Source organism: Phyllosticta citriasiana (assembly GCF_038021145.1).
Source record: "Phyllosticta citriasiana strain CBS 120426 chromosome Unknown IWZ02scaffold_4, whole genome shotgun sequence".
Classification (NCBI taxonomy): Eukaryota; Fungi; Ascomycota; class Dothideomycetes; order Botryosphaeriales; family Phyllostictaceae; genus Phyllosticta; species Phyllosticta citriasiana.
Window position 1 is genome coordinate 453,754 of NW_027117281.1, and position 27,767 is coordinate 481,520.

The following is a 27,767-nucleotide window of genomic DNA, read 5'->3' on the forward strand; positions in this document are numbered from 1 at the left end:
TTTCTTTCTCCATAATCTCAGAGGGCCTGTGTGTAAATGGTTAGACAACAGTCAGACTGAGAATCAAAAAATACCCCCCGAAAGCCTGCAACTGCTGCTGCAGCTGCACCTCAACGCCGCAACCACAAGGCATTCGTCTGTCTTACCATGCAGGACCAGGCGGGCTTTGCTGCTGCTGTTGTCGCCTTTCAGCTCCCGTCGCCGCGTTCCTATTGCTGCTGTTCTTTTGGGGAGCGCTGGTGCCCCAGTCGTCGGAAAAGTCTGGAGGAGGCGCGTTGGCGTCCGCCTTGCCCCAGTCATTTGCAAATTCCTGCGGGGTAGCGCCTGCGTCGCTCGGCTGATCCCAGTCGTCATTGAGATCGGCTGCAGGCGGCGCCGCAGATGTGTCGGTTTCGACCTCAGGGGCGAGGCTGTCGACGGGAGAGGGATCCTCGCGGGCGTCGTCGGTGTTCTCGCTGAGCTTGATCAGGTCGCCGCCGGGAGCGACGTCGTCAACACCAATGTCGAAATCCTCCTTGGTTGTCATGTCTTCGGCACCAAGATTGATGACTTCCTTTTCAGGGGCTTCGTCTTGGTCACTTTCCAAGCCGCCGTCTTGTCCGTATTCGCCGTTCGCTCCACTGGGCTCGTCGGCTGCTTGGGGCTCCCATTCTGAAGCCGATGGTTTCCATCCGTTGAGGTTTGACTGCAAGTCCAATATGTCTTCGTCCTGCCACAGCAGCGGTTCGTCATCACCTTCACTCGTGGGCTTGACCCATTTGGCAACCTTGATGTCAAGCACGGAAGGATGCTGGTTGGCCCTGAACCTGCATCCCTTGATTTCGCAACTCGGTCGCTGGCAGACGTGCCCATAGTAACATTGCCCGACTCGACATTCGGAGCCAAAAGAGCATGGCCTGGCCGACACAATGTACTTGAGAATATGGAAAAATTCCTGTTTCAAAGGTGCGTGGTCGTATGCGCAATCCTTACCAGCAATAGTATTGGAGCATTGGCCCTTGAGTTGGAACTCGTTGCAATGCTTTTTGCCAGACGCGTTGATCGAGTCACGATACTGCTGCAGCTCGAAATGGGAGGGTCGCGGCAGGTAAAAGTCTAGGCGGCAGCGGTCTTTGTTCAAGGGAATCAAGCCCTCGGTCTCGGGTGACGGACGAGGCAAGTGGGCAGCAGTGGTGAATGCACCATTGGTGGGCGGCTCTTCTCTCGCTGGTCCGAACTGGACAGTGTTCACTTGTGGGGCCCAGCTGCTGGTCGCGAGTCCCATGGAAGGCTTGCGACGGTTAGCACGCGGCGTGCTGTCCCAGTCTTGAGCCCATGATGAAGTAGAGTTGGATCCCTTGCGGTTGCTACCAGACCAGTCGCTTGAATGGTTCGCCTTCTGATTCGCGGCCTGCGGTTTTGTCGGAGCTGATCCCCAGTCATCGGCGAAATCGGGTTGGGCATTTGAGGGAGCAGAGCCCCAATCATCGGCAAATGCTGGCGCAGAGCCATTGTTGTTCCAGTCGTTTGCAAACGCCGATTGTGCAGTCTTTCGCTGGTTCTTTGCTGGAGCTAGGTTTTTTGCAAGCTTGCTTTGGGGGTTCCGTGCTCCGCTCCAGGTAGCGAATTTTTGGTCAGAGGCAGACGAGGATGGGGGAGCAGCGTTTCCCCAATCATCAGCGACATGACCATCAGGAACACCACTGTTTCTTCTGGGATGGGCGAATTTGCACTTGTTACCAAATTTGCAAGTGCGCTTTCCATGTCAGCAAGGACAAACGACGAGGGAGGACAGCAAGCCATACCTTCTGCATGAAGCGAGTGCATATGCCTGGTTGAGGCTCGAAATTGTCGCCTGCAATGCTGGTAGTAGTGCTGGTTATGGCTGTGCTGCTAACGGCCAAGGGTGTTGTAGTCGCAGTGGGACGACTGGCGCTGCTTTGGGATTGCGTCCTATTTTTTGCAGCGCCCTTGATGGTCAAAGGGTCACCAGTTGGCGCGGGGTTCCCGCCGCGAAAAATAGGACCCAGCTCAACTTGTGCAAGCCCAAGAGATTGGTACTCTGGAGCGAACTTGCCTGCGGTAAGCAGAGTGACTCTGTCAGATCTGCCCAAATGAGGGCTTAGAAGAGGCATATAGCGCGCATCATGGCACCCTGCAAACAAAATGTGTCTGCACTGTGTACTCTCGGCGAACAAGAAAAAGGTTTCTACAAAGTGAGCACATCTCCAATGTGGAGAGATTCAGGGCTCACCTTCGACTTTTCGGGAAGCACTTTCGCTGGTGCCATCGTAGACATCAACAAACTCGAAAAAGGGCTCAGCACCGTTGAAGGCAGACATGAATGGCATGATTTGGGCGGCTTCCTCGCCCAGTGTGTTGAACAGACCGTCGACATTACAGTAGATGCGAACAAGCACTTCGCACTTGTCGGGTTGACCAAGTTTGGCCACAATGTTGGTGAGCTCAGCCCTGAGCAAGTGAGCAGCCTGGGCACCTCCTTGAGGGCCAGCGGAGAGGAGCTCTCTTGAAAAAATGTAACCATCGCCATCGATCAAAACCAGAGCAAAGGGATTTTTCTCGTGGCCACGGGCTTGCTTTTTGTATCTTTCACGGCCATCTCTTTCTTCCTCAAAGTCGCTCTTCAAGCGGCGGTAGTCTTCAACGAGGACTTCGTACTTGCGTAAGACTTCTTGCAAGGACTCGTGGTGCTGCGTATTTGCCATGCGAAAAGAACGCACTTGGTGCTCCATAGCATCCAATGCCAAGTCTCCAATCATGTTGATGAGAGGAGCGTGGCTATGGGACAAGGCCGGGAGACGCGGAGAGCGAGGCTACCGGTTGGGACAACGGCCAATGGATGGTGAGCAGCAAGAAAAGATGTCTTGGGGTGGTTAGACAGAGATGTGGGAGAAGTGGGCGGGGAGGGAATTCCTTCGCAAACAGAGGGCAGACGGTGGTCTTGGCATGACTCGCGCCGCGGCGGACGCGTCGCGCCTAACTACTTGCTGTGCTACGCCTCTCCCTTGTTCTACCTCACAATCCATTCCACCAGGTCGTCTTTGCCACGCCAAAACTCGCCCTCAGCGGCGTCGAAACGCTGCTGTCTCCAACCAGGACTTTGTATTCGTCCGCCTCGCTAATCCACGCCTCAACTTGCTCGTCCCAGAAGCTCGTCGCGTACTTCTTGTCCAGTTCAACCGTCGCCTCGCCTTGCTCGCCCGCCTCCAGCCAAACCTTGGTGAAGCCCTTGAGCTCCTTGACGGGCCGGTTGATTGACGGCGCCCCCTGCGAGACATACACCTGGATCACCTGCGCTCCGCGCTGCGATCCAGTGTTTTTAATATTGACCCTGACGACCAGCTTTCCACCGCTGCTGTCGTCCTCTACCCGCAGGTTGCGAAGGTCAAACGTTGTGTAACTCAAACCCCATCCGAATGGGAATAGCACTTCTCTCTGCACCTTTTCATAGTATCTGTACCCCACGTAAACGTCCTCGCCGTACAGAGTCCGTCCTCGCTCGCTTCGGTAGTTCAAGAATGCCGGGTTGTCCTCATTCCTGACAGGGAACGACAGTGGCAGCTTTCCGCTCGGGTTTACCCTACCAAAGAGCACATCGGCCACAGCGTTGCCTGTTTCACTGCCTCCGTACCTAAACGCCATTAGAATCTGCCCTTCCCAGTCACCTATCCTACTTACCAAGCTTGGACGATGGCAGGGACCGAAGAGGCCCAGGGCATGCTGACGGGAGTTCCGGACTGCATGAAGACGGCCGTTCTGGGGTTAGCCGCGGCAACGGCTGCAATCAAGTCGTTGGCAGCACCAGGCAGGTCCATGTTCTTGCGGTCATAGCCTTCAGACTCCCAGTCGGCCTGTTGCTGTCAGTTTCGGTGCCTACCCACGGACCACCCAAACACTTACGCTGAGTCCGGCAATCACGACAACTTGATCAACCTCCTTGGCCAATTTCACCGCCTTGTCGATTTCTTCCTGTGCCTCGGTCTTGACTGTGCCTCCAAGTCGGACGCCACCGCCAGCCATGACAGTCGTGCCAGTGGTCCTGAGATTCGATGTTGCGCTGGACCCGAACTGTAACAGCACGTCATACGTCTTGCCGGCTTCCAGATGAATGTTTCCAATCTCCTCAATAGTTCCCGAGCCGAAAAAGGAATCTCCCTGCTTTTGATTCTCCGTGTTGTCGACCACCAGTTCTCCACCGATCCAAAGTTTCGCGGTTCCGCAGACTGACACGCCAAAAAGCCACTCTCTCGACTCATCTGGAGTCAGCTTGCCTTCCAAGTCTACCCAAAAGTACGGACTGGTGATTTCTGGGTTCTTGTAATCCGCGAGCAAGATGTCTGAGGTCTCAACATGGACTTGGTCAACTTGCTTCCTCTCTTTTTCTGAAGGAGGATCGATGAAGAATTTGGCTGTCAACCCAGACTTTCCGTCGGCCGTCTTCACTGTCCGTCCCAGGTCGGGTAGCCTCCTATAGCCGGCGGCTCCGAGGGCATACCTGACATCCGCATTTCCTTGGGCCTTGATCCCCTCGAAAGGAGTCACTGCATAGCACGGACGCAAGTTTGCAGATCCGCCTCCAGCATAGCAAGCTATTTGTGCGTTTGGTCCGATGACGGCCACGCTCTTGTCTTTTTTGAACGGCAGAACCTGCCTGTCGTTCTTCAGCAGAACGTGGCTACTGGCTCCAATCGTCCTCAATGCTTCCGACGTTTCCTTTGAGTCTACCGTGCTCTCCGGGGCGTTCTCAGGTATGTTGAGTTTGTCGACCCTGTTGATCAATTCCAGCAGTTTGCGCACACGCTCATCGATGGCGCGCTCTTGGACCTTGCGAAGTCCAACATCAATCGCAGTCTGACTTCCTCTCACGCGCGGCGGTCCTGGCATCTCCAGATCCAGTCCAGCGTTGATTGACTCTGCAGAGGTATACGTGCCAAACCTATCCAGGTTAACTTGGTTTCCTCACACTCATTGTTGGACTCACCAGTCACTCATCACTAGCCCATCAAAGCCCCACTCGTCCCTCAAAATTTCCTGGAGGATCCTCTTGTGGTCACTCATGTGGGTACCGTTGACCCTGTTGTAGGCCGTCATGTAAGCCATTGGCTTTGCATCCCTTTGTGCAATTTGGAACGGCATCAAATAAATCTCTCGCAAAGCTCTCTGGCTTAAAACGGCATCCATGGCCTGTCGTTCGTGCTCTTGATCGTTGCAGACAAAGTGCTTGATGGTGGCTGCAACTCCAGTATCTTGGATTCCGCCTACCACGGCTGCTCCCATGGCCCCTGCGAGGTAGGGGTCCTCGCTGAAAGACTCGAAACCGCGGCCGCCCAATGGAGATCTCTGCATATTCACTGTCGGACCCAGAATCACGTGGGCGCCTTTGGCAATGGCTTCACGCCCCATCAAACGGCCACCATCTTTGATAAGAGATGTGTCCCATGTAGCGGCAAGGCCAGTGCCACATGGGAAGCAAGCAGCAGGAACGCCGTTGAAGAACTGCGTGCCACGAACACCGTTGGGACCGTCGGACGTCCGGATAGATGGAATTCCTAGGCGTTTGACTGGAGCCGTGTGCCAGAAATCGATTCCTATTTTCCGTCAGCCAAATAACAAATGCTGAATCTTCTCGATTTACCAGAAAGCAAGCTGATTTTCTCATTGAGGTCGAGCTCAGCAAGGACCTTGTCAACGTCCAGAGGTGCCATGTTCCCAGTTCTTGTGCGTCAAGAAATCTCAAGGTCGATTCAATTAAACGATGGACAGTGCCTCAAAACGGGAGAAAGAAGACGACGAAACAAATATCTTGGACAAGGCTGACTGACGTCTTATCTGGCGACATCGCAGCACCAACGGCTGCCGCAGAATAGCCGCCTGGAGGAGCCATCAGGCAGCCTGCGACATGGAGCAGGTGGCAGGTTTTGAAGATCTATGTTCGTGTCGGGGCATCCTCGCGACATGCATGCTCCATAGCGGAGCAGCCGACGTCGAAACCTTGTTGGTTCGCTCCCCAAAACACCACCCATCTACAGATTGGATGGCCGCAGGAAACCCGCTGACGGGGTAGCATCGGGAGTCGATCCGGCAGACACGTCCCCCCCCTGCCCTGACCTTGCATCTTCTGCAACAACTCGTCATTGCCAGCCAGTATCTCGTCTTGCTCTTACATAGCCGCGGCCCGTCCCTGCCGACTGCCCGTTGTCCCGTTCGTCGCTACGAGCCCGAAGCATTCGTCATCATTGCATGATCTCTGGCAGTGGGCCGTCTTTTCACACTGATCCACGGACGAGTTGAGATTCTGCGTCGCTAAGATTTACATCCTTCAACATGGACTGGAACAGCGGTCACGCCGTTGCCGATTCACTGTGTATGTTGAAAAAGCCAAGCAAATCGCCCGCCTCCGGGAAAAGAGCGTAACCCTCTTCGAGCTGTGGGCCAATATTCCATCTTACAGAGAAAAGGAACCAGGCTGCCGTCCAAACATAGCCGACGCGCTTCCAGACGGGGCTCTCTTTGATTCCCAGCCGGCGCCCGAGCGCAATGACATGGTCCTCGACCAAGATGGCGACTGGCTGCGCCATGAAATACTTCAAGTCGCCAGTGTCATGTCCGCATGTGAATATGGCACCGCCGTAGTGGATGAGGGCACTGCCGCAATTAGCAGAGCCAACCTAACAGACAGTAGATACACTTACCTGGCATAAAATCCAACAAAAAGTTGGGTGTATTTTGATGCAAAGGTTCCTTTTCTCAGTCGGAGGAGGTCCTTGGCCACAAAGCTACCACTCGTGTTGGTGATCCTCCTGAGACACTGATGCCACGTCGTTCCCCACAGCTTCCTGACAGTGTAGCTTTCGCTCCACGGGCCCCATATCGGTGGGCAATCCTCAGGACGCCAGATCCCGAGAGCCACGCCGATTGCGGAAAAGGTGGAATTCAGCAAAATGCATGGCGCGCAGATCAAGCAGAGGTTGCAGACGCCAATGGAGAGCTGGAACCACCAAGGCTCAGAGAAGAAATTTGTACGGGCAAGCGGATCACTGTTTCCAAAACGCGTCGATGCCACGTACGCTTTGCCTGCTTTGATGATCAAAGACGTCAGGCATGCGTGGCTGATCTGCTGCGCGACAAAGTTCCATCGAGAGTACGGTTTGATGTGCGGCGGGATTCCTTTGACTTCATGGGTCCACCCGACTCCGCGATGGTACACGGTCAACAGCTTAAGGCCCCACAGGAATCGCTGGAAGAAAGTGCGCGGAAATGTCGACAGCGGCGGCGGCGGAGACCCTATTCCCGTGGGGTAGGAATCTGAGCCTTTGGGCTTGGGCCGAATTTTCTCACGGTCCGCATTCCCAAGCAGGACGAAGTCGGCGTATCTGAAGAGAATGACCACGAGAAAGCAGCCCCAGGGATATCGATCGGGGAAGTTGACTCCAATCGTGTAGTGACCGTACTTCCAGGCCATATAGGCGACGACGGGCAGGGAAAAGGCCGTTCTCAAAAGACCTTGCGGACGAGGTCAGTTTCACGAATTCAGAAGATCGGAGCAGCAGCCTTACCTCGGGGAAACGCAAAGGACAGCGAGACGACGAAGACAAAGCAAGGGAGGTACCACACGGGCAGCGGGGTTCGCTGCTCCACGGGCGGGAGCACATTCACCTGACCAATTCGCGCCAGAAGCGACTGAAGTTTCCACAACAAGTCCATTGTCAACGAGAACCGCTTTGAGGAAGAAGGAGGCGAAAAAGACGGCTGGGTACCGCGACGGGATCACAGCCGGAGACCCCTTTTATACAAAGATGAAAGAGCAGCATTGTTACGCAGTCAAGGAACTTGCCTTCTTGGTTTCAACCGTTTTTTGGTTTGGGAACGCGTGCACCCGGGCCCAGCTGGTCGAACATTCTTGACACTGTGTAGCACCGTCCAATGAATCTAGGCCCTTGGGAAGCATTTGCGCCGATACATGGATGGACGTCTTGTTCTTTTCTCCTCGCATTCTCCAACAAAGACGGCTGTGCGGGCGGAATTGCTTCATGCGATCCTTCATTCCTGATGCCATTGGCCCTGTTGTCACATCCTCAACTGATCCTCGCTAGCGTCGTCAGGTGCGTGGCGCATCTCGAACGCATCTTGCGGTCCCATATTCCTTGGCTTCTTTTGGCAGACTCGGCGCTTGCGATGTTGAATGCGATGACGTAGAAACTAACAGCGTGTTAAGAGGGATAGGATGGGATGGGTCGAGGTTGTGGGCTCCGGGATGGCCGTGGATTCCTTCTGGACGCGGACTCCATTCTCGTTCTCGAGTCCCATCGGGCGCAGCACATGGCACTGTCTTTTGGGACTGCTTCTCGGCTAGTCCGATGGGCTACCCTTTCGAATTTGCGCCGAGGCAGCTCTGATCAATGGGTTAGCATTGGAGAGGCCTTGATGCGAGGAATTGTACACGAAATCGAGATGGGTTGGGAAGAAGCCCAATTCCCACATCACGAACGCACCACTGGCGGCGACGACTGTATCCAAGGTATTCAAAGACGGTTAACAAGATGGCTCAACCTTCAGCACCAACAAGCCTCGGACGCCGAGGCTTATTTTTTCTGGACCTTTTCCTTTTCTCTGACGTACAGTTACGCTCGCGCTCCCGCGACGACTCCGTCAGCAAGCAACATGCGCACTATCGGTTTTCCTTCTCCTGTCCGGACGGATGCAAGTGGACAGCAGACTGCGAAACGGCAGACGGCAGACGGCAGACGGCAGACGGCAGCAAGCCGCACCGCGCCAGCCGGACAAGTCGGCTGCTGAGAGGCGATTAGCAATACGAAAAAAAGGACAGTCAATAACACAACAAATCGAGTCGGCAACCATGATGTCCGCATCCAAGCGAGCAGTGCGGCCGTAGCAAGCGAGTAGAGGCGAAGCTTGCGGACATCCAGAAAACGGAGGAGCAACCAGTGGCAGTGCACTCGTCTAGTCTAGTACGCCGTATTTGGTGCGGTACATATGGCTGTGCGCGAGAGGCGGCGACAGCCATCAACGTCACAGCCCTGCGGACAAATTGTAACAGTGGCCAGGCAATCAAGGACTGGGCGACCTAAAGCACAAAAAAAGGGGCAGGGGGGGGGAGGGGCCTGTTCCGGACGGGCTATCGCCCAAAAACTGCACAGCGAATACGGGCTAGCCAGACTATTTTTGGTCGGGGCGTAGGCTACATGCTTGTTTGTCTAGGGACGGGCCGAGCATGTCACCCAGCGCAACCCCACACAACAGCCACCGGCGCCCTGCGGCATTCGTGGGTGCGGTGGTGGGCGAGATCGAGTGTCGTGGTACGCTCGCTGGCTTCTAGGGACACGACTCTGGTTCTTCTAGAAGATTTGGTGGAGCTGTGGGCGCCGATGAAGTAGTGATGGAACCCCAGCCGACATGCAAAGCATGACGGGCGAAGCTTTTGCACAGCGGGCGCCACTGAGCGGGGGGGAGGGGAGCAACGCGCAAAAGTCTCCTGTTCACAACGCGAAGCGCCACACGGCCTCAAAAAAGTACCTAGAGTTGGATCGGGACACTGACCGCCAAGGTCGCTTCCGCTTAACCATAATGGCTTTGCTGGCAAAATACGAGACACATGGGCCCCCCAAAAAAGGTCGGGAAGAGAAAGAGAGAGAGAGAGAGAGAGAGAGAGAGAGAGAGAGAGAGAGAGAGAGAGAGAGAGAGAGAGAGAGAGCAAGTCACAGCACAAGCACAGGGGGCAGGCGACACACGGAGACATGTCCCCCAGGACGACCGCTCGCTTTGCAGACCACCCATCCCCTCATTCATTCAACCCCGCCACGGCCTGCTTCGGGAAGACTGCCCGCTGCGTGCCGAGAGGTGGCCGATGATACCTCACTCGTTCATCAGCCCTACAGTACCACCCAGGCGCAGACATGCTGTCTTAATTCCTTAGACGCCCATCTTCGCTGTGTGTGGTCATGGTGACGGAGTAGCATCTTCTGTTTCCTTCTTTTCCGGCATCGCATCGCCACACACCGTATTGGTAGCACGCGGGTGGGCCAGGCGGCCGGCGGCTCTTTGCACGTCGTTCTCGAATAGACTACGCTGTGACTAAACCGGTGAGGCGAAAATACGAGTGGTCATGCAACAGTGGCCCAGAACGAAGCTGCGAGAGGAGCAAGAGAGGCTTCTGCTTCCCGGGTTCGTTCACCAGACAAGGCCCGCGTCGCGTAGGGGGTGCTTGGACCAGACGTCCGTCGAGGCCAAGAAGCCCTCGTATTTGCTTGACTCCACCACCATACCAGCACCTGGGTAAATCCTATAAAGCACCGGGTACGACCCAGGCGGTTGTCACCATCAACAAGCCAAGCCGTCCAAACAGCAAAGCCATCCACACCTCCACCACCACCACCGCTACCTTCTTCGCCTTTTAATCAACACCACCTCGTTTCTTCGCCTCCAAATTCCATCAGGATGCAGTTCAAGAACTTCGTTGCCGCCGCCGCCCTTGCTGCCTCGGCCTCGGCCCTGCCCGCTGCTCAGCAAGAAGTCAAGATTGTCGACACGTCCGTCGGCGTCGTCGAGACCACCGCCAACCTAAACGTGGCCGTTGACGTTCCCGCCTCGAACCTCAAGACCTTTGGCCTGGTTGCCCTCAGGTCGGGCTCTCCCATCCAGAACCAGGCCCTCGCTGCCCTCCAGAGCGGCCTGTCCATCGGCCGCAAGCAGGACGCCAACTGCTTCGATAAGACGTCCGACTTTGCTACCTTTCAGCTCAACGTCGATACGCAGGAGCTGTTCCTGTTCAACACGACCGAGGTCAGCAAGCAGCAGTGTAAGTTCCCGTCCCAGACCGGCACGCAATAGCAAAAAAGCAACTCGCTTTTCAGCCGAAGCAAAGGGACGCAGCAGCGCTAACCCTGCCAACAGTCTACACCGACCGCTCCGGCATGGGCCGCGGCGTGTTGCAGTACTCGGACGGCGTCAACACGTACTTTGGCAAGCGGTCCGAGAGCAAGGGCTTCACCATCAACGAGAACGGCTCGCTGAAGTTTGACGGCTCCGACTTCCTTGCCTGCCCCTATGGCGACTCGGAGAGCGAGTGGACCGTCTCCATCGACGTCGGCATCATCGACCCCTTCAACACCGGCAAGAACTGCACTGGCTTCGTCGCGAAGACGATCGAGACGACCGACCCCGTCGGCTGCATCTACTCCAACTACCATGCCTAAGCGGCAGCGATTGCGTGCGTCGACGCGGCTTGAGATGGATGGATGGATGGATGGGAAAGGTGGTGGTGCGATGCGGGTTGACAAAAGAGGGAATTTTGGCTGTATTTTCTGAACTGTACACTGTAAATAAACTGAAGCTCTCAAGGTTGGCGGCTGGCTGCTGCACGCGCCGGCCACCACACGAGGTTATTTTTTAATGCCATGACGACATTGGTCAGAACGAACAAGGCCTAGTGATGTGATGGCGGCATCCCGCGCGTGTTGCCTAGGGTATCCGTGAAAAAGGTTCCTGAGGCATGATTGACAGCTCGTGACAGGTCGCCATGCATAGATAAGCATGTGGTTCATTGACACTCTCTTGCTTCAAAAGCCGACGTCCTCTATGGGCCTTCAATTGTTCAACTCGTTTACCCTCGAAGCGATGTGGATGGTGCCACGGCTTTTTACACATCACAGACGTTTGGAGAGTTACGTCAGTGGTGTCGCAGAGGCTGTGGGACCTCGTGTGGTTCAGGCGAAGCTTTGCTAAACGCTTGGCTGGCTGCAGGATGGCGTCAAGGTTGAGATGACGGCGGACGAGATGCATATCGAGTTTCAGACGAGTTAAAAGTGAATCATCGCTGAAGATGCGAACAATGGTCGTCGGGGCATATGGTGATAGTGACCGAGGCCGAGCAAAGTCCTTTGTTGATCGAGGATGACGGAATTCGGGCGGTTTTGATTCCGTTGGAACTTGTGCGCCGGATGCCACGGCCCACGGCGTCACAAGAGTCCGCTACCTGCCTACATTCTACATTCCTTCTGTTCCGGCGCTTCATCCACCTCTCCGCTGGGATACGCGCTTTCCCTCCAGCACCGACGAGTCATTATTCATCAGCTAACATGGCCTCAACCCGCGCCCTCTCCACTCCCTCCTGCTTATCCCTCTCCCTCTCCCTCTCCCTCTCCCTCTCCCTCTCCCTCTCCCTCTCCCTCTCCCTCTCCATCTTCCTTTGATACAGACACAGGATCCGCCAGGTCGCCCCCCACTACAGCGCTTGCTCACCGAGGTGATGCACTGCCCCAGCGGATCCCACCTCGTCTGCGCTCTGATTCGCAATTGGTGATAGCCAACGCGCTCCAGCTCACCCTCCGTATTCTCCGTGCCGGTGCCCCTCCTCCACCCGCGCAATATCATGGCTCAATCTATAACCGCGCCATCGCCCTCCCATGATCACCGCCGGAGCCATTCGACAATGCCGCACGCTCTACCGACCGATGTTGACTTTGTCACCCCTTCTCCCGACCTCAGCACCCCCTCGGACGAGGACTCGCCGGCCGCTCAAGACTATCCTCCACAGAACCCGCAATCCCTCGTGGGCTTCAGCATCGGCCATGCCCAGACGCACTATGCCTCTCCTACCACACCAGCCGCCGAGAAGGCTGCCGCCATGGAGGATTTGCCGGGGGGATCTTTTGGCGATACAGAAATATATGGTCTAGAGGGGACAAGAGAGCCGCAAACGGTTGGCTCGTCTGGCTCTTCGACGCCAGTTACACACGAGATTGCGTCACCGCCGCGAGACAGCGCGACGCAAAAAGACGCCGAGCCTCGAAAAGTGTCGCCCACGCGACCAAAGAGGCACCAGAGATCCGAGGATTTGAAGGCGTCATTGCGGGAAAGCTTGACTGGACACAGGCGACGCGCGTCTTCTGGCGCCTCGACCACTAAGAAGCTGCGCCCATTCAACCTGCCATCACTACCCAAGAGTCCCAATCTGCTCAACTTTTCGATACCAGGATTCACAAGCAGCAATGACCGCCGGTCGAGCCAGGATGGAACCAGTAAATCGAGCAGTCCGAGTCCGAAGAGGACATCATTTCCAAACGCGCCGAAGCCTTCGAGCTCTCTTGTGCCCTTGCACTCGCGCCGTTCTACCGTCCATCTCGATGGATCGAGCGCTTCGAGGTACCAGAGGGCAGACAATGCCAGTCTGAGACCGCCACCGAGCCGACAATTGACTAGGGATAGTCTGTTGCGAAGGTCGGCTTCAGACGAATCCCTGGTGCTATATCGATCACTTTCCAAGGCGTCGTCGCTTGGTGACGACACTCGATTTGAGCACGTGCAAGAGCAGGTCAATAGTCGCATCAAGGCGATCAAAGACAGTTTTCAGGATGCCAATTTTAAAATTCGCGGTATACCCTCGATTCCGAATTTCAACAATTTGGCAACGTCTCTTACTGATCTCACTCGGGGGCGTCCAGGGTCTTTGTCGATGAAAAACTCCTCTGCGAGTCATCGTAAAGGCACGCCGAGTCCGTTGAACATCAGCAAAACCCCTGTCGAGGGACCGAAGAGGAGTCCTAGACACAGCGTTGCTGGAATGACTTCGAACAATGCTGCCCAGCACCCCTTCTTCAATCAGGCGATAAGTGGCTTGAAGGGGGACGTTGTCATCCTGGGCGGCTACCGCGGATCAATTCTCCGTTCCGCAGAGCCTCCACATCGGCAACTGTGGGTGCCGATCAAGGTCGGCCTCAACCTCCGCAGAGTTGATTTGGAGGTCGGCCTGGATCCTGAAGATGAGGAGACGATGGAAGAGCGGGTAATTCCGGGCGGCATGCTCACTCACATTGGTCCTGTAGATATCTCGCGACGTCTGTTCAAGCGTCTTCGGGCCTCGGAGCACGCTCAGAATGGCGAATTGCGCGTCCATGACTACGGCTACGACTGGAGATTGAGCCCGCATCTCCTCAGTCGTAGGCTCATAGAGTTTCTCGAGTCTTTGCCAAGCAACAAGCCCGATGCGCCGGCAGATCAAAAGGGCGCTATTGTAATTGCTCATAGCCTGGGAGGGCTCATCACACGCCATGCCATCAACCAGCGACCGGATCTCTTTTCAGGGGTCGTGTACGCTGGCGTTCCCACAACCTGTGTCAATATTCTTGGGCCCTTGCGCAACGGTGACGATGTGCTCCTTAGCTCGAGAGTGCTAACCGCCCAAGTCAATTTCTCAATCCGCACAAGCTTTGCGCTGCTTCCCCTGAGCGGCAAGTGCTTCATTGACAAGTACACCAAGGAGGAATACCCCGTCGACTTTTTCGATGTCAACACGTGGATCGAAGGACGCTTGTCTCCATGTATCGCTCCGGCTCTCCCGCCGCTCAAGAACCAGCTCAACATTGGATTTGATGGCATCATGAGATCCATGTCCAGCGTTCTTCCTACGATCGGACGCAAGAGCTCCATTTCCAAGTCGCCCAGAAGCAGCACATTTTCGCTCCCCGGCATCGGCAAAGACGAGGCAGCAAAAGAGGCATCTGCCGCCAAAACTGCAAAGGCCGAGGCGCAAGCCGAAGGCGGCCGGCCCAACAGAGCAATTGGTGTGCAAATGGGCGCAAACCAAGGCGACCAGCCGGCCGAGAACAATGCGTCGCAGAACAGCAACCCAGCGACGGCCGTCACGATTCCTCGCGACAAGGCGATTGAGTATTTGACGCGCACGCTGGCTGAAACCAAAAAGTTCAAACAAGAGCTTGATTTCCGCGACGATCACGGCGACGCAAATGTCTACCCTCCGGCAGCCGTGATTTACGGCAAGAGCATCCCGACTGTTTATGGTGCCAAGGTAGTTGGACGAGAGGGCATCAAGCATGCGGACTCTTATGACGAGCTTGCCTTTGCCAGTGGTGACGGCGTCGTTCTTGCGCGAGCCGCCATGTTGCCGCCTGGATATGCGGTTGTGAGAGGAGGCGTCGTCAGCAGTGACCGCGGACATGTCACGTTGCTGGGAGACCTAGAGGCTGTCGGGAGGTGCCTCGCGGGAGTCGTGGCGGCGAGAGAGGCTGGCGTGGGCAGAGGGCCAGCGTTTAAGAACCATAAGAAGACGGCAACGTCCAAGGAAGAGATTAAGAATAGGAAGATGACGGGTGACGGTGGAGAGACGCAGGTCAACGGGTCATGATCACGGCGCTTTTTTTTTTTTTTTTTTTTTTTTTCATCTTGGATAGGATGGGAGACGGATCATGATGGAATCAGGTGCACAGCATGATGTCTTGGAATCGGCGAAGCGTCGTCATGTCACTGTCGTCATGATAGCGGTAGCGTTCAAGCGAATAGAGCACCCATGTATACTTGAATGTATCCTCGTATCCTCATGTACAAGGTAGCTCGTGAGGGCTTGACAATCTCGAGTGTTGACAGTTTTTCGGTGTCGACGTGAGGATCCAGAAGTGGTCGAACTATACTAGTCACACTTGCTTGACCGAACTCGCGATTAGAGGCCGCAAATGGCATCGGGCCAAGGTGGGACGGATGGGCATCGATGGTGGGTGGTCGTAGCGTCGGCAGTCGGCCAACGGTCTTGGTTGGCAGAGCACCCCAGCTTGTACCCTGCCGCACCTGGCTGGCGACCTGAACTTGCCATCACCTCTCAACCAACTAACACGCGATCAGGCGCAGACGGCCGACATCCTGCCAATCCCAGCAACTTACAGCATATCCAATCTCCAACGTCATTACCGACTACACCCTCCGAATTCCTTGATTCGCGAGACCACCTCCCGCCGCCGCAGCAGCAGCCCAGGGAGTGCTCCTCCGTCCGCCTAGAATGCGACGACCTCAAATACCCTCGGCGGCATCGGTCGTGTCGGCAGCAATCCTCAGTCTGCCGCTGTTGGCACAAGCCGTCAACCTCAACTGCAAGGACATTGTCGTTGACGGGCAAGACTACAACTTGGAGAAGCTGGGCGGGCCGCACTCGGTGCATTGGATACAAGAACACCCGCCGTCAATCTCCAACTTTACCTTTACCGTCGACATTTGCCAGAGCCTGAAGCCGCTCAAGGGCGTGGACAAGGACGACCAGTGTCCGCAGGGAACGAGAGGTACGTGTGCTCATCTTCTCGTCATCTTTTGCCAGGCTGGCTGGCTGGCTCGCTGGCTGCCTGCCTGCCCAGTTCCCCCCCCCCCCCCCCCCCCCCCCCCCCCTCAGGCGTGTCACGACGCACACCGACTGCAGGACGCAGCAGCCACGGCCGCCTCCTCCCCCAAGCTGAGCCGACACTAACATTATCACCACCACCACAGTGTGCGGAACCGAGTACATCACCAACACGGCCGACGACACGACGCTCATCAACCAAGTGGTGCCGATTGCGGGCGACTACACGCTGCACCGCGGCAAAGGGCTGGACCCCAAATTCACGCGCCTCAAAAACTCCGACTCCAACTCGGACAAGGACAAGGACGGCCTCCGCATCGAGCTGCGCGGCGGCAAGTACCCGTTCAACCAGAAGAAGGGCCAGGAGCAAAAGGCGCTGCTCGAATTCGTGTGCGACGAGTCGCGGACGGGGCTCGAGGGCCTCGACGACCCGCTGGACGAGCGCGAGACGGAGGATGGCGACGAGGAGAAGGGCGAGGATGGTGCGGAGAAGAGGGGTCTGCGCGTGAGAAGGGCGGAAGGTGACGAACCCGAGGGAGAGGAGGAGGATGGCGATGGTGAGGGCGACGACGACGAGAAACGCAGTCTGCGGTTCAGGAGCTACAAGGACGAGGGCGGCGTCAAGGTGCTGCGGCTCGAATGGTTGACCAAGTACGCGTGCGAGTCGGCGGCGGGCGGCGGCTCTGGGGGCTCCAAGTCGTCGGACCACTGGGGCTTCTTCACCTGGCTCATCATCATGTAAGTGGCGGCATCTCTCCGTCCCTCCCTTTCGTTGATGTGTCGTCACTGACTTTTCACGCGCACACAGTATCTTCCTCTGCGTCGCCGCGTACCTCATCTTCGGCAGCTGGCTCAACTACAACCGCTACGGCGCCCGCGGCTGGGACCTTGTGCCCCACGGCGACACCATCCGCGACCTGCCGTACATCGCCAAGGACATTGGTCGCCGCGTCGTCAACTCGTTCCAGGGCGGCGATTCGAGAGGCGGCTACAGCGCTGTTTGATTTCCCAATGCCCAATTCTACCGCTACATAGTCTTTTCAGGGGTGGGTCAAAAGGAAGGCCGCTTGGGGCGTCTGCGTGCCGTGTTCGCTTACCGCTTTCACGTCGCAAGCTACTTATTGTTCGTGTTGTTGGTCGGGTCGGATCGTACGTGACATGAGGGGAAAAAAATCAAGGAAATGAGAGTGTGCAAGGCAAGAATGAGACAGATGATGGAAGCCGACGACGTGTAGATTATGGATTTGGTTTGGGTGTGTCCATTTACCTCAGCTACTACCTACCTACCTACCTACCTACCTACCTTACTGTATCCTGTCCACCACCACCACCCGCTGTATCTACATTGCTGGCGTCGTTGTTGAGGGATCTTCTTTTCGAGTTACTACTTCTTTTTATAGGCAGACGGGCAGACGGACATATGGACAGAGGGCCTTTGCGGGCGCCGCTGGTCTACTGCCCGGTCTGCCGAACAGTCAGGCGAGGAGGAGTTAGTTGGCGAGAGGAAAATAGGGAGTCGGATACGGCAGCTGCAGCTGTAGCATCGAAGCCGTAGCACGAGCAAGGACGGACTGCTGGTGGAGGGCAATCCACCTAGGTACCACGATAGGAACCACCACAGTTTCGAAATCTCCATCACCCCGGCGTCTCCAAGTCGTTTATCGGGACTACGAACGAACCTCGCGGTCCCGTTCCCTCTCCAGAATGCGTTTTACTATGCACTCCCAACCAGAGCTCTACTACTTACTTACTCACTTACTCACTATCATTACAATCATCATCATCATCATCCCATCCCTCCTCGTACTCATCCGCCAACCCCTTGAGCCCATCATACAGCGCCTCGCGCTCATCAACGCCAGCCATGCGCCCCACAAGCAGCGCCATGCGCCTCAAGCGGCTCGACAGCGCCGACGACGTGGCCAGCGCCGTGCGGACGGCCACTTTATCTTTTTCCTTCTGCCCATCCCCATCCTTCTCGTCTCCGTCTCCGTCTCCCTCGATGTTGAAGATCCGCGGAAAGCTGTCGAGCAGCGGAAACAGGAGCGGAGTGGCGTATCGAAAAGCGCGGGGCACGGCGTCAGCATAGCGACGGTCGCGCGCGGCGGCGTTGAGAGCCGCCAGGGGGGCGGCGTCGAACTCGTCGTTTTGACTCGCAGCCCAGGGGCCGCGCAGCGTCTCGACGCGGCCGAAGACGTGGTGGGCGTGCTGGACGCGGCCGCGACTCTGCTCGGGCGCTGCGTTTTCGGCAAAGATGCCGCACATGGCGATGTCGAGGTCGTCGAGGTCGGCGTCGGCGTCGGCGAGCGCGGTGGCGATGTCGACGCTGGCAATCGCCGCCTCGCCGCGAGCTGTTTTGTTTTTATCGCGGTTGGCGACGCGAGCGTCGTGGCGGTTGCGTAGCTGGGCGGCGATGGCGCGGGGGGCGGCGACGCGCATGCGGGCTTCGACGATGCGGCGGTTGCCGTCGGCGTTGAAGGCGGATTCCATGGCGGCGAGGGAGGAGGAGGAGGAGGAGCGTAGGCGCGAGGGCAACGTTGCGGTTTCGAGGATGGCGGCGCGGAGGGCGGCCGTGTGCCATGGGTGGGCCGGGGAGGGGGGCAGGGTGAGGTAGGAGGGGAAGTGAGTGGGAGAGGGGCGCGTGGGGAGGGGGATGTAGGTTGAGGAGACGGGGACGAGGGAGGTCAGGGAGAGGGCGCGGTTGAGGAGTTGGGCGCGCTGCTTGTCCTGCGTTTGCGTGTCAGTTTGGGTCGCTCGTTGATATGTATGTATGGGAGGAAGGTGATCGAGGGAAGGCAAAGGAGGAACATCATCTACGCACCCGTTTTTGCTTCTCGTCGTCCTCGAGTGCCCACGTCCAGATGCTCAGCTTGCCAAACTCATCGCGCAGACGCTCGACGTAGCGCGCTGAGAAGCCGCCCCAGGCGTCGTCGACGCTGCTCAGCACCTGAAGACCCTGCAGTTGGTCGCATTCTTCGATGAAGGGGCGGAGGTCTCTGTTTCCAGTCATCAGAAGGAGGATATCACTGAATCGACGAATACTCACCGATCAAGCAAATCATGCTCGCGGTCCAAGCCCCTAAATAGCTCCTCGCCCACGCCCCACGACTCAAACGGCTGCAGCTGCGATTGCAGCTCGTACTCGTGAAGCTGGACCAGCGAGCGCGGATGGTAGTAGACGCGGCTGTAGTCGGACCAGTAGCGGACTGTCTCACTGGTCAGAGGCGGCGGGTCGGCGCCTGCGTCGAGCGCTTGCGTGTACGCGCTCGGGAGGATGGGCTCGGCCTTGATTGGCGTTGTGCCGTTGTTCCTGGTGCAAGGTGCGGGTTAGAATTGAATAAGATTTTGGGAGGTTTGCGCAAGGTGATGTGCGTCTGATGACGAGGAAAGGCGGCGAGCTTCTTTGCATTGAATGAGAAAGAGAGAGGGTTGGGTTGGAGAATAGAAATGTAAGTGCGAGTCCTTCAAATATGTATTTTGACATATTGAGATGAGTTTGGCAATCGCGTCCCGCTCTTCATGCGTGGGATAAGCCCTGGTCCGGACCTCATTTCTCCAGTTCTTGATACAGACGCAAAATGCAGCCTTGGCAAAAGAAGAAGACGTTTTGAAAAGTAGAAGCAGACGGGGACAGTTGAAAAGGCAAAGCAGAGGCAGCGAGGGGACGAAAGAGGAAAGGGGAGAGGAAAGCACCAAAAAAAAAAAAAAAAAAGAACATAAAGATTTGACAAAGAGCAGAACAGAGTCAAAACACTCACCACAAAATCTCCCTCGAATCATCATCCTCCTCCAGCTCATACAAGGCATTCACCTTCTTCAAGCTGCCAAACGCGCCCTTGAGATCATAAATGACAGTCCGCGGCATAAACGTGTCGGCGCCATCGGCACCCACGCCCGGCCGAAAGAGAACGTCATGATTCACCGGCGACTCATACGCGCCATCGTCATATGTGAAGTAGGATTCCTGGAGAGTTGCGGGTCAGCGACACAGACAGATGGGTGTGGTGGTGGTGGATGGGCACGTCATGTGGGCAAACGCGGCGTTGATTGGGCAGCGGTTTGCGCGGTGTTTCTTGAGGAGTGGTGAGGCTGTGGGTGCAGAAGGAGAATGAGGTGACTGACTTGAGTGTTCCAGAAGTGCGTGCCAAGGTAGTTGGCTTGGTTGCCGAATTGCAAAGTTACGATTTCGTGCATGGTTTGTGGTCGTGGTTGGGTTTGGTCGGCGGAGGTTTTGCTTGCCCGCGGAGCTAGCACGGTGGCGGCGACTCTGGGATGCGGACGGTGCTTTAAGACCAACTTGTGGGAGAGTTGATCTGCTACCCTTCATTGTTGTCTCATGTAGCATCTTTCTCTCACTTCATGCACCATATCGACACTCATTGTGCGGAGGCAAAGATATTTCAAAGAGTAAGGGATATCAAGGTTCGTATGGAAATTGGTTGCCGCTAGCACTACTTTTCCATCTCCATCTCAACCCATGAGCTGCAACTGGTCCTCCGGCGGCCATCTTGTTTGACAGAAGCTCAAACACCTTTTGATGCTTTGCAAATATTTTCTCGTTGTCTCGTCGCTCATAATATGCGCAGTCGCCTTGTCGCTCTCATGCAGCTTTTCTCGAGCCGAACGTTCGTGGATACCAACCATGGTCACACCAATGGGCCAGGCACTGTCGAACGATTAGATTTGTGCCAATTCTCTGAATGGAAGTGGAAGTTGACTTACGCTTTGCCAATGCTCAATCTCAGGTAGCCGTCGTTGGCATCCACGTAGCGTCTCTCTTGGGCCGCTTTGACAATCTCTATCACTGGCTCCAGGACACCATCTTCGATCTCATCCTTTTCGAGCTTCCTAAAGAATGGACGCAGATTCTCCTTGGCCTGCACCATGGCATTGTACGCTTGTTTGCCCTGATAGCTGCTCCGAACCTCTTCGGGCCGTTGCGCAAGCGCAATCTCCCACTCGCTCAAAACCATGTTGAAGTAGGAAGCTAGTTGACGCGCCAGGAACTTGCGACCTGCTTCGTCCTTTGGCATCTTCGCACCCACGATCATTTCTCCGCCACTGACTGGTTCGAGTGTTGTCGGGATAGGACCGTCCGTGAGCTTTGGCGCCAAAGCTTGTCCCGTCAACTTCTTGTAGCGCTTCAGTCGTTGCCTGTGTGTTTCGCCAAACAACCGTGCTGGCTCAGCGAGCTTGCGTAATCTCTCAATCAATTCCTCCTCTGATATGTCCTCCTCCCCCTCGGGTTGCGGCGTCTCGTCCATGTCGCTCTTCTTGGGTGGCAAATCCGGCAGGCCAAGTCGCTTCCGGCGCGCCCTTTCTTCTGCCTCTTCCTCTTCTTCTCTCAACTTGCGCGAGTGCTCGGCTAGCCGGCGCTTCTTTTCCTGGCGCTCATGTTCACGCTCTGCTTCCTCTTCTTCTAGCTTGCGCTTTTTCTCGAGCTTCTCTAGCCGCGCTTGCTCGGCGGCTTTCTGTTCGGCGAGGTAAGCAGCCTGCCGTTGTGCTTCGATCTCAGAGCGCTTGAGATACTTTTTGTTTTCGTCTGCGGCGGCGTTGGGTGGAGTTTTGGATTTGCCCTTTTCAATTTGCGCGGACATGAGCTTGGCGAAGTCCATGTTGGCGACGTCGAGCAGTGGTCGCGCAGGAGAGAGAGTGGTTTGCAAAGAAGGTAGAGGAGGAGGATAAGGAAGAGGAAGAGGAAGCTAGAGCCAGGTCCAGCCGGAGGTGCTGCGGTCCATTGGGCTGGCTGCTGCCCGCCTCGGCCCAAGTCCGGGGTTCCGAGCTGCGTTCCTTTCCGCGCCGCGACACGCGACGAGCTGTTCCTTCAACACCGTCCAACCATTGCGCAACAAACCTCGCCCTCTACTTCCCAATCGCCCGAACGACATCTTCCAACTTCGCCTTGCCTCTCACACCATTCAATGCGCTAGAATCAACTTCTCCTCCACCAAATCTCGTCCGTCACACGCGTCAACCCAGAGCCTGATCCAAAAAACCCACGGCCAATTGGAACCATGGCGACTACAACGCCCGCCGCAAAGATTGACCGCCAGACAACGACACCCTTTCTTCTCAAGCTTTTCTACCGACAAAGCGCTTTCCATCGTCTTGAGGAATTCAGCCCCTACGCGCACAGCCCTCCTCCGCCTCATCTCCAAATCTATACCTGGCCGTCATGTACCCTACGCGAACTGACGCATCTACTCGTGACGGCTTTGCCGTCGCTACTTCCTTCACCTGCTATTGGAACGCGCCTCTCCTTTCGCCTCATTTTTCCCGACACCAAAGGCGCCGCCATGGCTGCTACAGGAGGTGGACGTGGCGCAGATAATGGCAACGTGCCGCCGGGACGCTATCTGAGCAAGGGGCTAGGAAGTGTAATCATTGGAGGCGGGGGACCTGGTGTGGAAGAGGATGACGTCGAACTGCCAACATCTCGCGCGGCCGCAGCAGCTGCTCTCGATCGACTCGAAGGCGATGCCGACAAGACGCTGGCCGACGCGCGCTTCGTCATTGGCGACTACGTATCATGTTGTATCTTACCACCTGGACCCGATGGAAGCGTCGCGACTGGCCCGCCTCCCGTGCCTGCAAGCCGTGGATATGGACCGCCGCCTTCGAGGGACTATGGTGGCAGAGGGCCAGGGGGCAGGGAGAATGGGTTCGGTGACAGGTACGGAGGAGGTGGCTATGGACGCCGTGGTCCGGGGCCAAGGTACGATGGAGGCAGGATGGGTGGTGGTGTGCCAATTGGAGAGTGGAGGAGAGGCGAAATTCCAAGAGGGGAACCAGCACCGTACGGAAGGGGACGAGGACGCCCGCGGCCGTATTGATCTGGATTGCAAAACTTGATGTCTTGGAGGGAAAGTGCTTAGGGTCGGCGCGAACAAGAGTGAGCTCTTTTGGTCCCTGTTGAAATATCCGGACCTGCATGCAAGGCGTTTTTTGGGAGCAAACCGCGGGTATGAAACCTGTGCTGAACCAACAGTTCGAACTTAGCTTCCTGATTAATTATTTATCCCCTACAGGAGACCAAAATATTGATTCGGATACCACAGACGTCTTTAGTCTCTTTGGCTCCACATTCTTATCTGCTGACACTGATTTGTGGAAGGTAGTCTGCGAAAGCTCCACAGCTAAAACCAATTCGCAACCCAACTGACAGCTGCTCCGTGGACCGGGACGGGAGTGTTCAGAGACGCGCCGCCCGGATCCATGCACATCGAGCCGACGGCGCGCCCGCATCCCTGCACTTGCTCTACGCTCCAACTACAACTGCTGCGATAAGCTGTAACCCCACTACTACCGCATTCTGGCAATCCTGAACGACCCTAATTTCTCGCAATGTTTCGTACCAAAAGAAAGCGCCTCAAACCAACTGGCTTGGACGTGTCAAGACCTCAAAAGCGCCACCCATTGCGAGTTCGATTACCGCTTTGAACAATGGCAGGCCAAGCTTCTCCAATCAAGACGCAAGCTCTTGTGTCTCGAGGGCCATTCTCCGAGGGCAAATGGGCAATTGAAGATGTCACGCTCAGAGAGCCTCGAGAAGACGAGGTCGTTGTCGAGATTGTCGCGTCTGGAATCTGCCACACCGACCTCCATTGCGGCAATACGAGAGATGACCAAGGCGTGCCTGCCGTCTTCTATCCGCGCGTCCTCGGGCACGAAGGTGTGTCAAGGAGCCTTCCATTGTGATTGAAAGACTACAAACTCACCATAGCGTAGGATCTGGCTACGTGACTCGAGTCGGAAGCGCCGTCACGAACGTCCAACCAGGCGACGCCGTACTCCTCTCCTTTGCCTACTGCGGCAGCTGCCACGTCTGCCTCACAGGGCCCCCATCGCACTGCACGCGCTTCTTTGAAATCAACTTTGTCGGCGAGCCCGCCTTCTCGAAGCCAGACGCCGCAAACGACAGCATCCACGGGCGCTTCTTCGGGCAGAGCAGCTTCGCAAAGCACACAGTCGTCTCGTCCAAAAGCGTCGTCAACGTTTCAGACCTCAACCTCTCGCGCGCCGACCTCCAGCTCCTCGCGCCGCTCGGCTGCGGCCTGCAGACGGGCAGCGGCACTGTCATCAACGTCGCCGCGGCCGGCCCGAGCGACAGCATCGCCATTCTGGGCATGGGCGGCGTCGGGCTGGCTGCCGTCATGGCGGCCAAGATGCGCGGCTGCAAGGCAATCGTGGGCATCGACCGCGTGCCCTCGCGTCTGGAGCTCGCCCGGTCTCTCGGAGCCACGCACACGATTGACACGAGCAGCGGCGGCGGCGGTCTCGCGCCGGCCCAGGTGTCGCAGGCGATACGCGACGCGACGGAGGGCCTGGGCGCAACCGTCTGCATCGACACGTCCGCGTCGCCGGCTCTCGTCGCTGCGCTGCTCGATGGCACGCGCTACATGGGGCGCGTCATCCAGGTTGGCACCGGCCTTCCTGACGCCGTGCTAAGCCTCCACATGCAGTCGTTCATGGTCAGCGGCAAGACGTACCGCGGTGCGGTGCAGGGACATTGCCGGACCGCCGAGTCGATTCCGCAGATGGTGCGCTGGTGGCGGGAGGGCGTCTTTCCGGTCGAGCGGCTCGTGCAGTTTTGGGACGTCCGGGAGTTTGGGAAGGCGGTGGCGGAAATGGGGAACGGCGAGGTTGTCAAGCCTGTGTTGGTTTGGTAGGCAGTGTGGTTGAACTGGTGCCTCCAATCCAATTTTGATGACTTCGCGTAGAAAGTCATGAGTGCGTTGGATATTTGTTGGATATGTGCCCGTCTGTACTCTGACTCGACCCCTGAATCCGCTCACACCAGTGAGCAGCTCCGTACCCGTGAGATTCACTGTACGTACCTACATGCCCTGCCTGACCCCCATGTTCCCTTTGCGGTAAACAAGGCACCATGAGAGCGCAAGCGCAAAAGAATTTCTCATCTTCATTCAAACACGACCAAAGCACTACTTCCTACATCATCAACCCATCATATTTCCCTTCCATTCTCTCAAGCTAATGCCACCGCCATCACCTCCGCCTCCTTCCACCGCGCTACCACTATCCCAGAATTTCCCATTCAAGAAGACATGAAATCTGCCGCAGCCGAGACGCCGAGTACCTACTGTTTGCATGCCACGCAAGGCCAATACAGTCAATATGAATAATGAAACAAGAAAGTTAAGAAAAAAAAAATTTTCCCTGCGATAGCCAAACCACAAGGTCAACTCCTCCAAATCAATCCCGACACTTCTTGTACACGACAACCCTGGTGCCATCCGTCAACTTCTCATGCACGGGCTCGAGTCTGTACTTGCCCAACCACGGCAGCACCTTGCGCCACACGGCCCAATAAAAGACGCTCGCAACCAAAATTGAAATTCCAACCACGGGGTAAAGCCAGTACGGCAGACTCGTGTCGCCCTTGCCGCCAGGCGGACGCAAAAACGGCGCGGTGAGCAAGAAGCACTGCGCCGCGAGGTAGAAGACGGCTAAGGGCCACATGACGCGGAAGGGGCGCGGCGCGTGCGGTTCGCTCCAGCGCAGCCAGAAGAAACCGATGACAACGAAGAAGTTGATGACGCTGGAGGGATAGCCTTCGAGGTCGACGATGAAGTTGTATGCGTCGCCGAAGGGGATGGCGACGATGACGATGAAGCTGGGTATGAAGTGCAGCAGGAGACCGGCGGATGGCGAGCCAAAGGGCCACGAGCTCGCCCAGAATCGTGGGAACGGAATGACGCCTTCTTTGGCTAGTTCCTGGTTGACTCGCGCTTGCGCAAACGTCACGGTCATGACGTTGCCGAGAGCTGAGATGGCGACTAGCACGCTCAAAGCGCGTGCGCCGGCGGTGTTGAAGACTTTGGTCATGAAGTAGCTTGCGATTGTGACTCCGGAATCTTCCAGCTCCTGGGGGGTTCCGACGGCAAAGTATGCCACGTTTGCGAGCAAATATAGCACGCCACAGATGCCGAGACCGAGAGGACCTGCAATTTTGAGCGTGCGCACCGGGTTCCGCACTTCGTTGAGGACGTTGGCCGCGTTACTCCAGCCCGTATAGCTGTTGAGTACCTTGAATAGGGCCGTCGCGTAAAGGTTGCCGCTTGTGGCGCTGCCAGCAAAGGCATTTTGAAAGCTGGCGTACGGATGCGGGATTTTGGAACTTGAGCCTCCAAGTACAGCCCAGCCGGTTACTACGATAAAGCAGAGTGTGAAGATCTTTATAAGACCAATGACGTTCATGCTTCTGACTCCGGTACTAGGAAAGAAAGTGTGGAGGGACGTTACAAAGGTAATGACCGCAATTGCGATGCCGCGTTTTTCCCATTCAGTAGCAGTCTTTCCTGATGCGACGATGACGTTGGAAGCGAACACGATGCACCCAGATGCTAATAGGGGGTTAACAGTGGGCATGAAGAGCATTGGGCACGAAATACCGGTGAATCCAAGCAGTATGGCTTGAGTTGCGAAAACGGTCGTCGCGAGAAGCCTTGGATGCTTGTATGCTGCCTCGAGATATGGCTTTTCTCCACCACTTCGCGGAATCATACAACCAAGCTCCAGCCAGATAAAGAGGCCGGCAAAGCTGAGAAGGAGACCGAGGGTCCATAGCAAGAGTGCAGCTCCAACACTGCCGGCACTTTCGGTGATGGATGATGGAGTCGAAAAGATGCCAGTTCCTATTATTCGGCCGATTCTGTGGATTATGTGTTAGCTGCAGTCATTTTCAGAGGAGCAAGCGTTCGCCAAAACTTACATAAGAAAGGTGGTAGAGATCAACCCCAAGTGACGACCAAGACCTCCAGCTGCGGTTTCCGACAGAGCCAACTCTCCGACGGGAGGGCTTTGCTCTTCATTTGGATTATCGGATGAGTTTGCGGTCGAAGACGTTTCCGCTGCTGGACCTGAGCTGGCAAATGGGTGTTTGAAAGTCTGCAAGAAGTTCGCCATTGCTATATACTGCAATAGGGACAGACGGTCAAGCTTGCACGGCAGACAGCCTTTATTAGTTCGAGTTTCGGCAGCTGCACCTAGTCAAAAGCTTGATGGCTTGCAGTCGGGCCCATTGCTAGCTCACGGCGTGCAGTAGACACTTATAATGTTTATGGTGGCATCCACAGTCGTCGCGGCGCCCGGCTCACGGCAACGCGTACCAGGGAGAGAAATGAAAAGTTGGGGACATGGTCCGCGGGAGCCTTCTTATCGCCATGTATGTTGGGAATTGCGAATGCGGTAGCGGTACTTTTTTTTTGGGCATGACGTGCTAACTCTCGAAGCTTGCGCATCCATAGTCCTTGTCGACTCGTGACTAGCGGATTGCCGCAACGGTGATTTTGTTGGCCACGTTTGAAACTCTGCATGAGCGGTTGGAAGTGGCTTATTTTTGAGGGTCGTGTCGTTCTGGGGTCAAGAAGCAAGGGCCCGGAGACCAAGGTAGAAGAGTTGGAAGTAGTGATTGTCGCCGCGCGCCATTACCGTTGTAACTGATATCCCAACATCCCTGCGCTGTTTTGCCGTATCCCGACAACATGATGAACGCAGTCTCTCTTTTCGGGGCCAAACTGGCTCAACTTACTCGTTGCGCCACGGACCGTGTTTGGGGAATAAATAGAGTTCCACGGATGGATGTTCCACACCCACGTCGCTCCAAAAC

The 27,767-nt window shown here is 56.3% G+C and overlaps 10 protein-coding genes across 10 annotated transcripts; 5 read left to right on the top strand and 5 right to left on the bottom strand.

Moving 5' to 3' along the window:
- Positions 1-802: 802 nt before the first annotated feature.
- On the bottom strand, positions 803-2,771 carry IWZ02DRAFT_354975 (uncharacterized protein; the record flags this gene model as incomplete). Its single annotated transcript, XM_066764279.1, has 4 exons — positions 803-1,244; positions 1,626-1,735; positions 1,878-2,188; positions 2,234-2,771. Coding segments are annotated over 4 exons (1,401 nt in total), but the record flags the coding sequence as incomplete, so codon positions are not given.
- Positions 2,772-3,015: 244 nt separating this feature from the next.
- Positions 3,016-5,705, bottom strand: IWZ02DRAFT_488819 (beta-glucosidase; the record flags this gene model as incomplete). Its single annotated transcript, XM_066769504.1, has 5 exons — positions 3,016-3,631; positions 3,679-3,851; positions 3,901-4,936; positions 4,982-5,588; positions 5,636-5,705. 5 exons carry the CDS (start codon positions 5,703-5,705, stop codon positions 3,016-3,018), a joined length of 2,502 nt encoding a protein of 833 aa, XP_066624371.1.
- A 533-nt stretch (positions 5,706-6,238) lies between these two features.
- IWZ02DRAFT_201204 (membrane bound O-acyl transferase family-domain-containing protein) lies at positions 6,239-7,992 on the bottom strand. Its single transcript, XM_066762570.1, has 4 exons — positions 7,835-7,992; positions 7,557-7,783; positions 6,693-7,503; positions 6,239-6,645 (listed from the first exon to the last, which is right to left on the bottom strand). The coding sequence occupies exons 2-4, from the start codon at positions 7,702-7,704 to the stop codon at positions 6,342-6,344; spliced, it is 1,263 nt and encodes a 420-aa protein (XP_066624372.1). The 5' UTR covers positions 7,705-7,783; positions 7,835-7,992; the 3' UTR covers positions 6,239-6,341.
- A 2,193-nt stretch (positions 7,993-10,185) lies between these two features.
- IWZ02DRAFT_200817 (alkaline foam protein A) lies at positions 10,186-11,539 on the top strand. Its single transcript, XM_066762568.1, has 3 exons — positions 10,186-10,386; positions 10,438-10,816; positions 10,912-11,539. Exons 2-3 carry the CDS (start codon positions 10,456-10,458, stop codon positions 11,211-11,213), a joined length of 663 nt encoding a protein of 220 aa, XP_066624373.1. The 5' UTR covers positions 10,186-10,386; positions 10,438-10,455; the 3' UTR covers positions 11,214-11,539.
- An 849-nt stretch (positions 11,540-12,388) lies between these two features.
- IWZ02DRAFT_374796 (uncharacterized protein) lies at positions 12,389-15,160 on the top strand (the record flags this gene model as incomplete). The annotated part of the gene is made up of 1 exon (XM_066764782.1): positions 12,389-15,160. One exon carries the CDS (start codon positions 12,389-12,391, stop codon positions 15,158-15,160), a length of 2,772 nt encoding a protein of 923 aa, XP_066624374.1.
- A 436-nt stretch (positions 15,161-15,596) lies between these two features.
- IWZ02DRAFT_446079 (autophagy protein Atg27) lies at positions 15,597-17,437 on the top strand. The gene is made up of 3 exons (XM_066767204.1): positions 15,597-16,082; positions 16,285-16,876; positions 16,947-17,437. The coding sequence occupies exons 1-3, from the start codon at positions 15,806-15,808 to the stop codon at positions 17,140-17,142; spliced, it is 1,065 nt and encodes a 354-aa protein (XP_066624375.1). The 5' UTR covers positions 15,597-15,805; the 3' UTR covers positions 17,143-17,437.
- Positions 17,420-21,911, bottom strand: IWZ02DRAFT_474196 (tubulin domain-containing protein). The gene is made up of 6 exons (XM_066768992.1): positions 20,861-21,911; positions 20,780-20,804; positions 19,897-20,102; positions 19,185-19,448; positions 18,960-19,134; positions 17,420-18,865 (listed from the first exon to the last, which is right to left on the bottom strand). Exons 1-6 carry the CDS (start codon positions 21,751-21,753, stop codon positions 17,894-17,896), a joined length of 2,535 nt encoding a protein of 844 aa, XP_066624376.1. The 5' UTR covers positions 21,754-21,911; the 3' UTR covers positions 17,420-17,893.
- A 39-nt stretch (positions 21,912-21,950) lies between these two features.
- On the top strand, positions 21,951-23,209 carry IWZ02DRAFT_446086 (Sin3 associated polypeptide p18-domain-containing protein). The gene has a single exon (XM_066767205.1). It carries the CDS (start codon positions 22,153-22,155, stop codon positions 22,969-22,971), a length of 819 nt encoding a protein of 272 aa, XP_066624377.1. The 5' UTR covers positions 21,951-22,152; the 3' UTR covers positions 22,972-23,209.
- A 3-nt stretch (positions 23,210-23,212) lies between these two features.
- Positions 23,213-25,024, top strand: IWZ02DRAFT_416218 (zinc-binding dehydrogenase). The gene is made up of 2 exons (XM_066765784.1): positions 23,213-23,810; positions 23,867-25,024. Exons 1-2 carry the CDS (start codon positions 23,582-23,584, stop codon positions 24,805-24,807), a joined length of 1,170 nt encoding a protein of 389 aa, XP_066624378.1. The 5' UTR covers positions 23,213-23,581; the 3' UTR covers positions 24,808-25,024.
- A 327-nt stretch (positions 25,025-25,351) lies between these two features.
- On the bottom strand, positions 25,352-27,064 carry IWZ02DRAFT_468450 (high affinity methionine permease; the record flags this gene model as incomplete). The annotated part of the gene is made up of 3 exons (XM_066768633.1): positions 25,352-26,502; positions 26,551-26,810; positions 26,871-27,064. The coding sequence occupies 3 exons, from the start codon at positions 27,062-27,064 to the stop codon at positions 25,352-25,354; spliced, it is 1,605 nt and encodes a 534-aa protein (XP_066624379.1).
- Positions 27,065-27,767: the final 703 nt, after the last annotated feature.